Below are 17,098 nucleotides of genomic sequence, written 5' to 3'. Positions count from 1 at the left end.
TAGAAAAACAGTGCAAAAGATTATATTACCAGACATGCATTCATCTCGTGTCAATTTAGATTGTGTTTGATCTACTACTCTTCGACTTCTAGCCCTATCACTGTTGTACTCATATAAATATATAATAGAATAGAATATATGTATCTTCAAAAAGGAATTATTCTGTTGCGGTACAATGATGGCCTTTTGATAAGATGAATACATCATTAAAATGAACAAAATCAAACAGTAAGTATAATTCAAAGAAAAAAGATAATTAACGAGTGCCATGAAAGGCGATAATTGTGGACTTCTTTACAAGTGCTTTTTGCAAAACCACAGATTAAAGACACTGTTTGAGCACTATTAAATGTTGTGTACAGGATGTGTTGTCCATTATGCTGGAGCATGCAGGGTATATGTAACGTATTTACACTGCCCTGTGGCTAATCCATCTCTAGGAGGAATCCAGTTATAGGCATTACAAGCCAGAGAATGGAATAACATTTGTCTCATATATCAATTTGTATTGTGCTTTTTCTACTTCACAACTGTCATCTTAGCATATAATTAAAAAATAGAATACAATAGAAATTATATTGCTGCAGTATAATATTAGCTTATTGATAAGTTTTAGAGCCATGTAAGACGACGACTGTGAGAGTTGTTACCTGTACTTTTTTGACGAGGGAGCTAAATGAGCCTCAGATTGTTCGAGGACTGCAGTATGTTTTGAACAGGGCATGTTGTCCATTATTTTGAGCAGAGTTTTAATCTTGTCCTGGTTGCACCATAGGTGAATCAAGAGTGGGTGGGGAGACTCACGACAGCCAGAGAGGGGTAGAATAATTCTAAGAAATGTTAACCAAAGTAAACCAATTAATGGTACAGTATAAAACATATGGATTACACACTGTCGAACATTTGCCTTACTCGTGTGATGAACTCAGGTTTCCAGTCAGAGGTTTAGATTAGAGAATCAACTTGTTAAATGAGAGAAGAAGACTCTGACTCTGATGGAAAAATAGTGTCTATTAAAGGATTTAGCAAATATAGAAAGTCAGAGAACAGCCTTTAAACTTGGTAAAAAGAAGCAGAAAGAAAAGAAAATAGAAATAGAAAAGAATGGCCAGAATATTAAAAAAAGACATGGGGATGGGAATAAAACAATCAAATAGACAAATCATCCCAAAATCTTTATTCTCCTATTTTGCAGTTGGTATGGACGCCACATCTGTGTGACACATAATCTGGACAAAGAAACAAAAGGCATCCATAGCCAATACTCACCTTTTTTAATATATCTATTTGGATTTATTTTTTAACACTTTTTTCTTTTTTTTGTCTTCATATCTGCCTGCATAGTTATGTTGCAGACACAATCTGTTTTTTCAATTGTCTTGACAATGTCAGCCAATATATGTTTATTAATAACCGTGCTAGGGGCAGGAGGGGAATCAGTGACATATTCACATGGCCACGTGGCTAATCCATCTCTAGCAGGGGTCCAGTTTTAGACATTACAAGCGAGGGGTTGGAATGATATTACCAGACCAGCCTTCATCTCAGATATCAATTTCTATTGTGTTTTTTTCAACTTCAGTCTCCCACCCAGTCGTGTCATATAAAAATAGAATAGAATGAAATGGAAGTTGGGCTGCACGGTGCTGTGGTGGTTAGCACTGTCGCCTCACAGCGAGAGGGTTCCAGATTAAACTCCCAGCTCTGGAGTTTGCATGTTCTTCCCATGTATGCATGGGTTCTCTCTGAGTACTCTGGCTTCCTCCCACCGTCCCAAAACATGCATGTTAGGTTAATTGGTGTAGTTAAAACTGTCCTTAGGAGTGAGTGTGAGCATGTATGTGGTTGTTTGTCTCATTTGTCTCTGTGTGGCCCTATGATGGACTGGGGACCTGTCCAGGGTGTACCCCGCCTCTCGACCGATAACCGCTGGGATAGGCTCCAGCCCCCCCCTCCCCGTGACCTGACTGACAGATTAAGCAGGTATAACAAATGGATAGATGGAAATGGTTTTTTCCTGCCAAAAGAAAATGTATTGTTGCAGTTTCATAATAGTTTAATAATAATATTTTTAAACCTAGACCTTATTTCTGGCATGAAATATGTTCATCTACTCACCGAGAACAGTTTGGCGAAAATCAGCGTCCTTCGGAAGCTTTTTAGATAACTTGAAATCCGCGTATATCCATATAACGGAGTGAACGGGGCTTGGACGATGCAGCCTCTAAATAAGGCATTATCTGTCTTTATTTCACCAATACTTTAAGACGAATGAATGAACGAATGCGTACTACTACTCTGTTAGCTCATAGCTGCTGTTATGTGGCTACTTGCAGCTATAGGAGAGCTAACGGAGGGAATTCTACACACACCTCTACTGGGAAGACGTCTAAGCCACATCTAAGCCCCGTCTAAGCCCCGTGTAATGATGACAATGGTTGATTGTTAAACATGTTTTTAATCTATTTTACATTAAACAGACAGAGGGTTTGAGGTTAGTTGGTTTATTGATTTATGGATGGGGTGTCTGTGTGTGTGTCTGGCAGCAGAAGCCAGGAGTTGTGCCTCGTTTGTTGTAGTGTTAGGAACTTCGACTCTTTTGGCTGAATCGGATCATTTACTCTCGAACAGTAAATTGAACGAATCTTTGAACGAATAATTTCGTTCATTTTTCCAGCAGGAGGCGCTGTAGCCCTACTGTGGGCGTTGCACAGAATGGCCACGGTTCTAAACACTTAACACTGAAGGAAACATAGTTTGCTACAGCTGAGCTGACAAAATACAATACACAAAATGCCACAAACAATTCAAACCATGTGAAAACCTGGGAAAGCAAATACACAATAAGGTGACTTGTGTCTGTATCCTCCCTGCCATTGTTGTTTAAAGCCTGACACTGACTCGGTAGCTAACGATTGAGAACGATCGTTCAGCCCTGTCACGTGACAGCTGTTAGAGGACAAGTGAATGTAAAAGTCGCATTGATTTTGACAATTAGTAACACAATTAAGTGAGAAAAAAAGTAACAATAAGTTCCCTAAAATTTTATTGCATTTATTGTGTCTTATTATTATCATTATTATTATTATTATTATTATTATTATTATTATTATTATTATTATTATTATTATTATTATTTTATGGTAGAGTATAACACAAAATCAATATGTTGATATAATTTTCAAAATTATCTATTCACATTATTACATTATCATTTATCTATTTACACACTTCAGGCATTATATACACAACAACACTATACATATCTACAAGAACCGAAGACCACTAATTAATTATGATTTCATGACAAATGAATGAATATCACAAATCAGACATCATTCATTTCCTCCTTTGTTTCTCAGTCCACAGTAGAGCCCTGTGCGGGACTGTTTTCTTCACCCCGCTCCCGCTGAATTTCTGACCATTACCGCCCGCAATGTGTGTGTTACACTCCTGCCCGCAGCCGCAAAACTTTCGGAATTTATGCCCGCACAATAATAGAAATGCATTGATTTTGTGTCTTCTCCCGTCCCGCAGGAGAAAACACGTCATTTTATAGGCTATTAATAAAGAGATTCACGACAATTGAGAAACTTCTCCAAATATCACACTTGCATTGCTTTGTCTTTGTGCTGTAAAGACCTTCTTTGAGCTTCCTTTCCACATAATTTATTGACACCCTGTCGCTAGGCCACATCCCGATCTCACAGTGTTTTTAGCAGCCAGCCGCCAGCAGTTGAGTCGTGAACGAATCAATACTATTTCCTGTGCAAGGATCCATCACCCGAGGAGTTGAGTCATGAACGAATCAAAACTGTTTCCTATGCGAGGAGCCGTAACCCGGGGAGTTGAGTTGTGAACGAATCAAAACTGTTTCCTGTGCAAGGATCCATCACCCGAGGAGTTGAGTCGTGAACGAATCAATACTGTTTCCTGTGCGAGGAGCCGTAACCCGAGGAGTTGAGTCGTGAACGAATCAATACTGTTTCCTGTGCGAGGAGCCGTAACCCGAGGAGTTGAGTCGTGAACGAATCAAAACTGTTTCCTGTCCTGCTGACTGAGCTTATGCAGCAGCCGCCTGCCATGTGGCGAGAGAGGATACTGCATGGAAATGAACGAATCACTCACTGAGACTACTCGTTACTCCCGAGTCATATAAAAGATTAGTTAATATCGAACGAATCGTTCGCGAACGACACATCACTAGTTTGTTGCCTTTTCCATGATATTTGCCTTCAAGACTGTATGCTGATGCTAACAAGCGGTGTCAGGAGTAAAGGTTAAAAGCACAGAGGAGAAGGTGACTCATGGTAGGAAGAAGACAGGACATCATGAGGTGTCAGATGATGGTGAGCCAGTTGCATTATTTGAGCAGCTAGAAATACTGATAAATTGGAGAATTAACTAGCCTGGTGAAGTCTCTCGTCCGCTCTCAGGCTTCCAGAGATCAACAGGTGGAAAAAGAGTCCACACGCCAAGATCAAATATGAAAAAGCTTGTAGCTCCAGTTTTTGCTGCTTCCAGCAAGGCTTAAGAAACTGAGGGATGACTTTGAGAGCAGAACTGAGCAGCAGGATTATGATGGCGATGTAGATATTGGCAAGGATGAGAAACAAAGACAACAATGTGGTGGACCATCTGGCTGTGTGGTGTGATGCAACCAACCTGCTACTCAACACAAAAAGAAAAGAAATCATTGTGGACTTGGAGAGGCAACACGCAGCAGACCATCCAAGCCATAGGTGTGGTCTGAAGCGTGCATGGAAATTCCCAGGGACCCACATTTCACAGGATCTTTTATGGACAACTAACTGCTCCAACCTGGTCAAGAAGGCTCACCAGTGCCTCAAGTCAGCCACAACCAAGTACCTATAAAGAGTAAGGTAGGTCCAGAAAAGCTCAAGCCATCAACGTGGTATTCCTGCTGACATAGCGTCAGGCTGGCAATCTTCACAAAACATCTGACTTAGGATGGAGTCAAAAAGGCATTCTCCACGTCACATTAGTTAATTTGTGAAAATCATCAACCTATCTGCTCTTAGCACCATTCAAATTCACCCGATATTTTTCCCAAAATCAAGTCTGTCAATAACTCCAATTTTTAATCCCTGGTTGGTTCTTTATTCGCCGCCATTCATCTGCTACTAATGCGATATTGCACATATCGCATTAGTCTTCTGCTCAGGGAGGTTTTGGTGTCTATATTTGTTAATCAAAGTTATCCTTTGTTTAAGGATTCCAGTACCACTCACCAGATCACTATCATGTTAAATCACTCCATTTTCAGGTTTTTAAAGTTACCTGGAAGGAAGCCAATCTGCAAATAATTAAATTCAGGTGTTCCAATCACTTCCACGGCTGAAGGTGTATAAATTCAAGCACCTAGGCATGCGTCTACAAACATTTGTGAAAGAATGGGTTGCTCTCAGGAGCTCAGTGAATTCCAGCATGGTGATAGGATGCCACCTGTGCAACAAGTCCAGTTATGAAATTTCCTCGCTCCTAAATAATGTATGGCCTTCAGATTAGCTCAAGAACAGTGTGTAGAGAGCCGAGCAGCTGCATCTAAGCCATACATCACTAAGTGCTATGCAAAGCATCGAATGCAGTGGTGTAAACTGGAGAGCAGTGGAGATGCATTCTCTGGAGTGAAGAATCTCATTTCTCCATCTGGCAGTCTGATCTAGGTTTGAACAAATCTGGGTTTGGTGGTTTTGGCATTAGAATGGTACTTGTCTGACTGCATTGTGCCAAGTGTAAAGTTTGGTGGAAGGGGGATTATGGTGTGGGTTGTTTTTCAGGAGCTGGGCTTGGCCCCTTAGTTCCAGTGAAAGGAACTCTGAATGCTTCAGAATACCAAGAGATTTTGGACAATTTCATGCTCCCAACTTTGTGGAAACAGTTTGGGGATGGTCCCTTCCTGTTCCAACATGACTGCGCACCAGTGCACAAAGCAAGGCCCATATAGACATGGATGAGCAAGTTTGGTGTGGAAGAACTTGACTGGCCTGCACAGACTCTTGACCTCAACCCGATAGAACACCTTTGGGAGGAATTTGAGTGGTGACTGCGAGCCAGGCCTTCTGTCCAACATCAGTGTCTTACCTCATGAATGTGCTTCTGGAAGAATGGTAAAAAAAATCCCCATAAACACACTCCAAAACCTTGTGGAAAGCTTGCCCAGAAGAGTTGAAGCTGTTATAGCTGCAAAGGGTGGGCCGATGTCATATCAAATGGATTAAGAATGTTATGTCACTTAAATTCATATGCGTGGAAAGGCAGATGAGCGAATACTTTTGGCAATATGCTCTGTTGCACAACGGAAGTCACTCCAGAGGGTGACTCTGGAGTGACTCCCCCCCCCCCCCCCCCCCACCACCACACACATGCACACACAGAGACTGTGGACTTCCACACACACACACAGTGACAATAAAGTTGAATCTAATCTAATATAGTGTAGGAGTGTTTTGGGAACTTGAGCATTCTATGCAGTATAATAGCTAGGATTTTGGTGTAATTATAAAAATTGTGGAATCACTCAATAAAAAAAACAAACTACGGAATCACAATGTAATTAGCATTTCTACAGCAAATACTTTGACAATTCTAAATATGCAAATGAGTCTGCAGTTAAGAGCATGCCTACAGCACATAATGAGGTGTTTCCCCTGTCTGATTTTTTTAAAACATGTCCCCAATAAGAGAGTTTAGAGTTTTGGCTATGGAGATGATCATAAAAGTTCTTCCAGTTTAAAGACCAGGTGAGATCGCACTTATCAACTGTACAGTAAATATGCAGGTGTACATTTAAATTTTGTGTATTTTCTCCACGAACGATAGATAGATAGATAGATAGATAGATAGATAGATAGATAGATAGATAGATAGATAGATAGATAGATAGATAGATAGATAGATAGATAGATAGATAGATAGATAGATAGATAGATAGATAGATAGATAGATAGATAGATAGATAGATAGATAGATAGATAGATAGATAGATAGATAGATAGATAGATAGATACACTTTGCATTTAGACTGTGTGGACTGGGCAAGGGCCTAGCTATGTAATTAAGCTGAGGGGCTTAGTAGTGGGAGTGTCTCTTTGTCTGCCATATAAATGGACTGTTTTTAATCCTTGTCAGGGTTTGTTTCTCCAACAGTTTATCAGGCTGTCAGATCACCTGTCCTGTACCCATCTATCTTTGTCTCTTTTCTTTTTGCAAGAGTCCGCCAACAGCTAAAATGGAAGCTATTAAAAAAAAGATGCTAATGCTGAAATTGGACAAGGAGAATGCACTAGACCAGGCTGAACAAGCTGAGGCAGACAAGAAAGCAGCTGAAGAGAGAAGCAAACAGGTAGGTTAAGAAAAAGGTCACGTGCAATTATGATGATACCCCAAGAAAAAAGTACATCACATTTACTCTTTGCTTTTACATGTCTGAATCAAGATGCAATTACTCTGATTATATTCTAATACTAAGCATCCCATTTGATACAACTGTCCTGATGAGTGCAAATGGCATGAGAGAAACCAACAAATTTACTTTGTAAAAATTTACAATGGTTTATTTTTACCCTAAGACCTTAAAGATGAAACGTTTCAAGATTTCTTAATAGGCAATTTGAACAGAAGCAGTCGAATGTTGCTTTACGATGAGCTTAATAAAATGCCAAATAGAATACTTTAAACTGAAATCAATGGAAGTTATTACAATAAATATATAAATCATGAAAACAAATTTTCAGATGTATGCATGTTTGCAAAACTTTTTGATTGCAAAATTGGTTTGATCTTCCACACACTCAGCTTGAAGATGAACTTCTGCAAATGCAAAAGAAGCTGAAGGGGACTGAGGACGAGCTTGATAAATACTCTGAAGCCCTAAAGGATGCCCAGGAAAAACTTGAGGTTGCTGACAAAAAAGCTGCTGATGTAAGTAATAAAATTCCTGTTATGGAGCAGTGTTGTTATTAATGCACAATTTGTCATTTTCATTTACCTACTATATATTTTTACCACCTAGCTGTTTAAGAGAGTGCCACAATGCATAAATGCATAATTAAGCAAGGTATGACAGGATTTTGCTCTTTAGGAGATAAAACAATTGGATCAGGAGCTTGTGTTTTTTTTAACATTTAATTTAACTTACATTTAATGTTTTTTTATTTCTCTTTTATACTATATATATACTATATATATATATATATAAGTATAAAGCAGCATTTTACAGAACAAAACCACACATAGACATAAGACAGAGACTGCACAGCAATATCATATCATATCAATAATCTTTTTTCCAAGTACAATATAAGTCCTGGGGAAAAATAAATCCTGGGCAAATAAAATGCCTTCCCATACTTTTTCTTGACATTGTTTACCTGTAAATATGAATGAGAAGTGTGAAGAGTTGCATCGTAGCACTAAAATTCCAGTATTTACAAAACAGATCATTCAACATGAGCATACAAAATGGAGTGGTGAGTATGAGATTTAAACTAGCAATAAAACTTAGTGCTCTTTGGTACACACATATTTATATATGTATAGCATTACCATAATCCACCTCAGACATGATCATAGAGGTAAAAAATGTATATTAAGATATGGACTAAAACAATCAGGGATAAAAAAAAAATCCAGTAGCTTTGCATTTGAGGACATCATGAGTTTAGTTTTGTAGCATCCAAAACTGCATGTAGTGTAATTGATATCTACAATTCAACGATAGATTAGACAGACTTAGATTTATTTCAGACTGCCATAAAGACTGCCATAAATAACTTTAAGCTGAAACAGTCATAAAAGTTATGATGCATTAAGTGCAAGTCCATTTGATTCCCTGCTTCTGTGTTACATTCCATTCTCATCATGCCCTACATGGACCCCTCACAGCTGTTGGTTGGAGAGTCCTATTTTGACTATGATGTCCCCTGCTTAACCTTGACTGCAAGCTTAACAATGGTTGAAGTCCATTTTAGGTACATGACTCATTCCTCTCAGGTCACCACACAGCATCTGCCAATATTGAAATAAGCACACAGTGTTAGGATTGATTTAGTCTTGCTCCTTACAGGGAATTACAGTTCATTATATATTTATATTTTAAAGAATTGTATTAAAAATCCTGTTCTCAAAAAGTTTTCTGTAGGCAGAAAAGCAGAAAAAACTAAAAAAGTAAATTCTTAAATAAGTAAATTCTTATTTGTTTGTTTAGCAGTCTTACATACAAAATAAATGCATTTTAATGTCTTCACTGTCCAATAGGGGTGTATGGAGCACCTGTTTTTTTACTTTTTGTACTATGTATTTGAAACAATCAGCGGCCCTAATCTTTATGTATAGCACTTGTTGGTGAGTCCGAGCCTTTGGGAAATTTTTTCCCAAAATACAGTAAATCTATACCCGCTTAATCCAACTCAGGGTTGCAGGGGGGCTGGAGCCTGGGAAGGATACACCCTGGACTAGTCGCCAGTCCATCACAGGGCCATACAGACACAAATTAAACCAACAACCATCCACACTCACATTCACTCATAAGGTCAATTTAGAGTCACCAATTAACCTAATATGCATGTTTTTGGGTGTTGGGAGGAAGCCTGGAGAGAACCAACACATACACAAAGAGAAAATGCAAAGCTTGTCGAGTTGAGTGTCGTTCATGAACTATTGATGCACATGTTTTATGGATTTTAATGAAGAGTTTTATTCTGTTGTTTTAACAAACTGTTTAAACCAGGCTTCTTATTGTGGTGTCAACCCTGCTCATCTTGATTTTTAAAGAACCTATAGATTTAGAGTCCTAGAGTCCATTTTCGCTCATTTATCAGTTAGCCGTTAGCCGGACACTGAAGCATCGCAGCAGGCCCGGTCTCTGGGCCTGAGCCGTCATCATCACTGAATAGAAATGACTCCACTTACCTCCCCGCCCCAGCCTGTTTGTCTCAGCTGTGTCCGCCTATACGACAAGATATCCGAGCTCGAGAAAAGGATTTCCACACTCTACCAGATCCAGGTGGCGGAGAACCTCATGGACACCATCGTCTTCGGCCATGCACAATCTGATTCCCGGATACCCGAGATCATCACCCCCTTCCCCGCTGTCGGTGAGGTCGGAGCTGCAACTCTTGACGAGCTCGGTGACATCGCTTCCCATTCGACTGCTGATGCCCCTCTGCTGTCCTCCGCTCCTGATGACACCTGGGCACGGCTCGGAGCAAAGCCCAAAGCCGCTGCCAGCTCCACGCCATTTCACCCGGAGCGCTGGGCCTGAGTGGGTGTCAATAAAGGGAAACGTTGCTCCCCCCTATTTGCACCTGCACACCCACACTTTAGAATCCAGCTAAACAATAAATATGACATCTTCAGTGTCAAGGATTTCCCCTCCCTGGATGACAGGTCACGGGCCTCCTCCCCTCCAGGCACCTGAGTGTGTCTCCCACCACATCATTTGCAAGCAATCCCAGCCTGTGTTTTACTCCTGCTCATCACCACAACGGGTCGTCCTTCACCACCCACCCGATCTCCGCAGCAGATGGCAGTACTGGACCCTCCACCATCGGATCTATCTTCTCAGAGACCTCCGCGGAGGTCAGTAGCGCTCTCCCAGGTGCCACCCTTCTTTGCTCGTGATTGCATCGTTGATCAGGCATGTAGCGGTGCTCGGTGGGAAGACATTCTGCCACCCAGGCGCCTCTGTTAATGACATTAAATCATCTGCACTGCACCTAAGCGATCAGTTCAGGACTGTCTCCACTTTAGTTCTTGAGGCGGGTGGAAACGACATTAAACATCAGCGATCGGAGGAGCTCAAAGATGATTTCATCTCCCTCATTGACACGCTGCTGGACACCGGAAAGCAGCTGATCATTTCTCTGTGTTTTGGCAATCTTAAATTCAGTTGTCTCCATCAACTCCACACTTGGCTGAATGGGTATTGTATGCACAATAGTATCCCTTTCGTGAACAATTTTGTGGCATTTCTGGACAGACCTCGATTTTTTAAAAGAGATGGCTTTCACCCTAACCGAGAAGGCTCGCGCCTCCTAGCTGCCAACATTGAACTCACCCTCCACTCATGCACCGCCTGACTCACCGTAACCCTGTATAGCTCCCCCTATCTGTGCAGTAGCATCACTACACCTAACAACATCTCTGTAATAGTAACTAATCGACCACACAGGTCATTTGCGCCATCAACTAATTACAGAAACCCACTCAACTTGATTCCAATTAGACTTTCTTCTCGTCCTAGCTCTGCTGTGGTATTACATCCACCCCAGCTCAGTGAACTCATGTCATTACATGACTTTCGATCTATGTAAAGTTTCTACATAAGGAGTCTATTGTCTAAACTTGATTTTATTAACGTACTGATTACCGAATCAGATCTAGACACCCTAGTCATCACTGAGTCTTGGCTCTCTGGAAATGTGTCAGATTCAGATGTAGCCATTAAGGGCTTCAATCTGTTAAGAGCAGATGGGAAATCTAGAGGGGGTGGGGTCATAATATACATCAAAGAACATCTGGCAGCACGCATAATTTCTTCAGTATCTGTGCCCAAATGTTGTGAATATGTCATTCTGGATGTCACAGTTAGTGGAATTTATCGCCCACCCTCTGACCCTAACTGCCTGAGATGAGCTGGGAAAATTCCTCTCAGCCTATACTTCCTCTGAGCTAGTTGTTCTGGGTGATCTGAACCTAGATTGGTTATCTCCCTGCTCTTCTAAGCTAAAAGAGCTATGCCTCGAACTAAATCTGTCCCAACTGACCACTTTTCCAACCAGGCCAAATAATAAGGATAGCTCTAAAGCCACTCTGATTGATCTTATCTTGACTAACAGGCCCCAGAAATATCCATACAGCGGCGTTCTCGCACAGGATATCAGCCCGATTGCCTGTATAAGGATCAATGTATAAAAAATGGTTCTAATCCCTGGTTCTCTGCTGACTTATCTGAAGCCCTTCACCTCAGAGACGTGGGACCTCATGTACAAAGACTTGCGTGAATTTCCTACTGAAACATGGCGTACGCTCAAACCAAAATGCCCTCCAACGTACAAAAATATCCGGATGTATCAATGTGGGCGCACGCATGAATCCAAGCACATTTTGTTTGCACATCCCAATCAACGTGGAATTGAGCGCACATGTCAGAGTACCCGACTCCTCCCTGTCCCTGCCCCTACTTAAATATGCAAATCATATTTAAATTAGCTCTGCACCTGCGATCCCCCTCTCTGCACAATCAGAAAATAAAGAATAAAGAATGCGTAAAACGGAAAAAAGAATAACTTAACGGAAAGTGAGCTGGAGGTGCTACTTTCTGAAGTGGAGCCCCGCAAAAATGTGCTCTTTGACACGCTGGCCTATAAGCAGCAAACGTAAGAGGAGTGGGTGGGAGAGGGTGAGCGAGGCCTTCAATGCTGAGGAGTTGAACAGAGAGTCGACACAACTATGGGTGACACTGCTCTCTCAGGGGTGGTGACTGTGGGAATGTGGGTGACTCTGATTACCCCCAAGGTAAATACCTATATTTGTGTAACTCACAACAAACGTGTTCATACAGTAATCGAGAGCAGAAGTGCACCAGGGAAAAGGTGAGACTCATTGAGACATTTCACAAGCACGGGGTTATTAACATGTTCACACAGAGATGATTAGGGGCTTGTTAGAAAGATCTTAAGCTGTTGTTTAACCAGCAAAAAAACAGCAAGTTACTAACTTTAACCACCAACTATGATGCTGTGAAGACGGGATAGAAATTTTCTGCACACATGCTCAATGCACTTCATGGGGAATAATATTAGGACAATTACACGGATAAAGTTACTCACCAAGAAGCCACCCATCGCGCACAGTGCCAGCTTGTAGTATGTTCCCAACAATGCTGTTACTCAGAATGTATGAGTCGTGCGTTGAACCAGGCCACCTCGCCACAATGTTAGTTAAGTGCATTTGCGCATCACAAATGATCTGTACATTGATGGAATGGAATTGCTTCCTGTTGACATACACAAATTCATCCTGTGATGGCGCTTTTATAGCAATGTGTGTGCCGTCGATAAATCTGATTACATTAGGAAAACAAATTAATGTTGGCCTGTTCAGCTGCATTGTGGGAATTTGATATACCTGGCTGAGATGCGGATACTCCCGTCCCACACGGCTGGCATGGCTCGGCTCAGGGTCCACTGGCACAGTCCCGATCGGTCGGCCAGCTCCCTTTGAAATGGCCCGGTTGCCAGGAACCCCAACGTGGTCATCACCTTTATGGGAACAGGCAGCGCATGGCTCCTCGCTGTGTTGCGCTCCAACGCCGGCCGCAGCTCTGCACTTAGCTCCAGGAGGATTGCCCTCGGGAACCTAAAGCGGTTGATGAGCTACTTGTCCTCATGTGCCAACAAATCATGTCTGTCTCTAAATACACACTCTCTCCTTATTGCACCATTTGCTATGTCTTCCAACACCGCTAAAGCAGCCATTGTTTTTAATAGTATGCATTGCACCACTTTGCGCATACTTTTATATCCACTCGTGTAATTGCAGACACATGGGTGTGTTAATTGTTAATCAGTGTTAATTGTTCATGTGTCTCAGATGTGCACATTGCTCATTCTGAGGACAAATTGTGTTTAAATTTATTCATTATAACAGATTCCCAACATCACCTGTAAGTGTTGCCAAAGAAACAACCGCTGTAGAAAAGTGCGTACGACAGCCCAGACATTTGCGTGAGGCACCGCACATTTCGCTCTTGATACATCTGATCGTTGACGTGAAAAAGTGTGTATGCCACTTTTTTGTGCGTACGTACCCTTTGTACATGAGGCCCCAGGCCTGGTCAAAGGCTTACTAACAGCCCATCTGATTGGTTGCTCTTCAGAAAGTTACGCAATAAATGCATTAGCTCAATTAGGAGAGCTAAGTCCACCTGCTATGTATCCTCTCTTACTCCCAGCCATGGTGATACTGCCAAATTCTGGAAGACCATAAAATCTCTCAAATCTACACCTCGCTCTTCTTATCCCTCACAAATAATTAATGGTAATACTTGTATCTCAAATAAATCGGATATGTGCAATGCCTTTAACCACCACTTCATTACCTCTGGTCACTTGTTTGATAATAACATGGTCCCAGTTGTTTCTGCTCCAGATCCAGTAGTCAAAAATACATCCAATTCCCCAGCAGTCTTTACATTGAGACCTGTAAGCCAGCCTGAGGTACTGAAAGCACTTAGTCACCTTGACCCTAAAAAGTCCAAAGGCGAAGATGACTTTGATCCATATCTCCTGCACCGGAGTGCTCGCTCAATTGCTGCTTTCCTTACATTCATATTTAATCTGACATTATCATCAAGTAAAATCCCGCCTGTGTGGAAAGCTGCTCAGGTTGTTCCTTTATTTAAAGGTGGTGATACCAATACCTTAGATAATTATCGACCACCATCAAAGCTATGTTGTTTGGCCAAAATTTTAGAACACTTTGTAAATCTTCAATTGTGGGCCTTCTTGGAATCAAGCAGCATTCTTCAATCAGAACCGTCAGGTTTCAGACTGGGACCGGGTATTGCACTAAGGTGTTCCACAAGGGTCCATTCTCGGCCCTCACCTATTTTCTCTTTACGTTAATAACATTGTCCTCGCCTTCCCAACCTGCAACATTCATTATTATGCAGATTATACTATTGTATACAGCATGGCCCCTACTCTTAAATCAGCTGTTGATAACTTACAATCTGCCTTCAACCATTTCCAATTGTCTCTTATTGCACATAAACTTGTATTGAACTCTGGAAAAACTAAATGTATGTTGTTCACAAGGTCCAACGAAAATAACTCATGTCTTAGCATTGACACCTTACATGGACAACTCATTGAAACTGTCAATACTTACAAATGCTTGGGCATTTGGCTGGACTCCAAGCTCTCTTTTTTTCGTACTCATGTTGATCATCTCATCAAGAAACTCAGGCCTAGAATTGTTTTTTTTTATGTAGAAACAAGTCTTGCCTTTCAACTTTTAATAAGAAGACTATTGCACATGCCTCTGTAATGTCTGTTCTTGATTTCAGTGATGTAATTTATATGCATGCTTCAGCCTCAATACTGAAACCCCTAGTTGCCATTTTCCATAGTGTCTTATGTTTTATCACCGGGATCCATATTCAACACATCACTGCACTTTATACAGCAGTAGGTTGGCCATCCCTCACCGCCCGCAGAAAACAGAACTGTCTTATATTCATTTATAAAGCACTACTTGGAACACTCCTTCCAAGTGGCTGTAGCTCAGGAGGAAGAGCAGTCGCCCACCAATCGGAAGGTCGGTGGTTCGACTCTGGCTTCCCCAGGATACATGTCGAAGCGTCCTTGGGCAAGACACTGAACCCCACGTTGCTCCCCCAGTGTATCATTGGGGGTATGAATGTGTGTATGAATGATTAGAAAAGCACGTAGTTATATCTTAAGACGTGCTGTATGAGTGTGTGTGAGTGGGGTGAATGCGGCATGTAGCGGTCAGCTAGACTAGAAAAGCGCTATACAAGTACAAGTCCATTTACCATTACCATATCTGACACTTTTAAACTTCCGCACTACAGGTCTCCTCACCCGCTCTCAGTCCCATATCAGACTCCACCTTCCTTACACAAATACAGAATTAGGTAAAACAGCCTTCTCCTTTTATGCTCCATACCGATGTAATAAATTACAGGCTTCACTGAAAATTGACAGACTCTTCTCACTTGGTGCTTTTAAAAGAAAACTTCATACCACGTATTGGGTGTTCAGACCTGTTCCTGTTTATTTTTATTTTGTTGTTTTTACCCGTATTCACTGTATTGTATTACTGTATCATTTTTGTTTTTGTTTGCTACAGGGCGTCCTAGAAAAAGAGAGCCCGCTCTCAATGGACCCTCTCTGTCAAAATAAAGGTTAAATAAAAAATAAAACTCCACACAGAAAGGAACCTTTTTGCTGTGAGGCCATGGTGCTAACTACCATTTGAATCTCCTGTTCATTCGTTCTCAAGTAAGGTAATCACCTCACTAGAATCTTGAATAGATAACAGTTAAATAACTATAGAGATTGATAAATAGAGACTGAGGCATTGTAGCTGTATGGTCCATGCATCTGTAATTTGAATTCAAAACAACATTGATTCAATCCCTGATCCCCAAACTGATCCCCCAGGGGTCAGTTCTAGGCCCCTATATACTGTTCTCCCTATATATCTTATCCCTGGGGTTGATATTTATGAAGCATGGTATTCCTTTTCATTGCTTTGCTGATGATGTGCAGGTGTACTTGCTATTAAAGGCCCCCTCCCCCTTCATGCTGTGTTTAATTGCGTGGCAAACATTAAAACATGGATGACCTAAACTTCTTAAAATTAATTGAAAACAAAACAGAGATTGTGCTATTTGGTCGCCCTGACCTGGTCCAGGTCCTTGCCAGCTCCCTTGGCCCACTAGCACCTTACATAGGTTCCCATGCCAAAAATTTTGGTGTAATTATCGATGGGGCGTTTAAATTGGACAAGCAGGTCAGCTCTGTGGTTGAGGCTAGTTTCTTTCAGCTTCGACTTCTAGCCAAAGTCCAACCCGATCTAAGAAGGGCTGATCTTGAAAAGGTAACACATACTTTTATCTCTTCGCGTTTAGATTATTTCAACTCCCTGTATGTTGGCATCAGCCAATCAGAAGTAAACCGTCAACAGCTTGTGCAGAATGCAGCAGCCCGTCTCCTAACCGGGACAAAGAAACATGGGCACATAACGCTGGTGCTTTCTTCTCTTCACTGGCTTCCGGTTAGGTAGAGAATTTATTTTAAGAATCTTTTATTTGTTTTTAAGTCTCTGTATGGACTGGACCCAGAATATTTATCCAACCTTATTAATGTGCATCGACCCTTCAGAGCCCTGAGGTCAGCTGACCAGTTGGTTCTGGACATTCCTAGGTCATTCCTTACAACTAAAGGAGATTGAGCCTTCGCAGTGGCGGCTCCCACACTATGTAATGGTTTGCCATTTTCTGTGCAGTCTGCGACCAGCCTCTCTACTTTTAAAACACACCTTA

The 17,098-nt window shown here is 41.4% G+C and overlaps 2 protein-coding genes across 2 annotated transcripts in view; both read left to right on the top strand.

Moving 5' to 3' along the window:
- The window catches only part of s100v2 (S100 calcium binding protein V2), a 264,791-nt gene that overhangs the window by 145,839 nt on the left and 101,854 nt on the right, over window positions 1-17,098 (top strand). The gene's annotated exons all lie outside the window — the stretch shown is intronic.
- The window catches only part of LOC140275135 (tropomyosin alpha-1 chain-like), a 45,855-nt gene continuing 35,898 nt past the window's right edge, over window positions 7,142-17,098 (top strand). Inside the window, exons 1-2 of the mRNA XM_072370539.1 lie at window positions 7,142-7,366; window positions 7,819-7,944. Of these exons, the coding sequence (XP_072226640.1) occupies window positions 7,253-7,366; window positions 7,819-7,944 (240 nt within the window). The 5' untranslated portion in view covers window positions 7,142-7,252. The remainder of the gene's footprint in view (window positions 7,367-7,818; window positions 7,945-17,098) is intronic.

The sequence above is a fragment of the Leuresthes tenuis genome, unplaced genomic scaffold, assembly GCF_036924035.1.
Source record: "Leuresthes tenuis unplaced genomic scaffold, fLeuTen1.0.hap1 SCAF_18, whole genome shotgun sequence".
Taxonomy (NCBI): domain Eukaryota; kingdom Metazoa; phylum Chordata; class Actinopteri; order Atheriniformes; family Atherinopsidae; genus Leuresthes; species Leuresthes tenuis.
The sequence above is the reverse complement of the archived record's forward strand: the minus strand, read 5'-3'. Positions and strand labels throughout refer to the sequence as shown.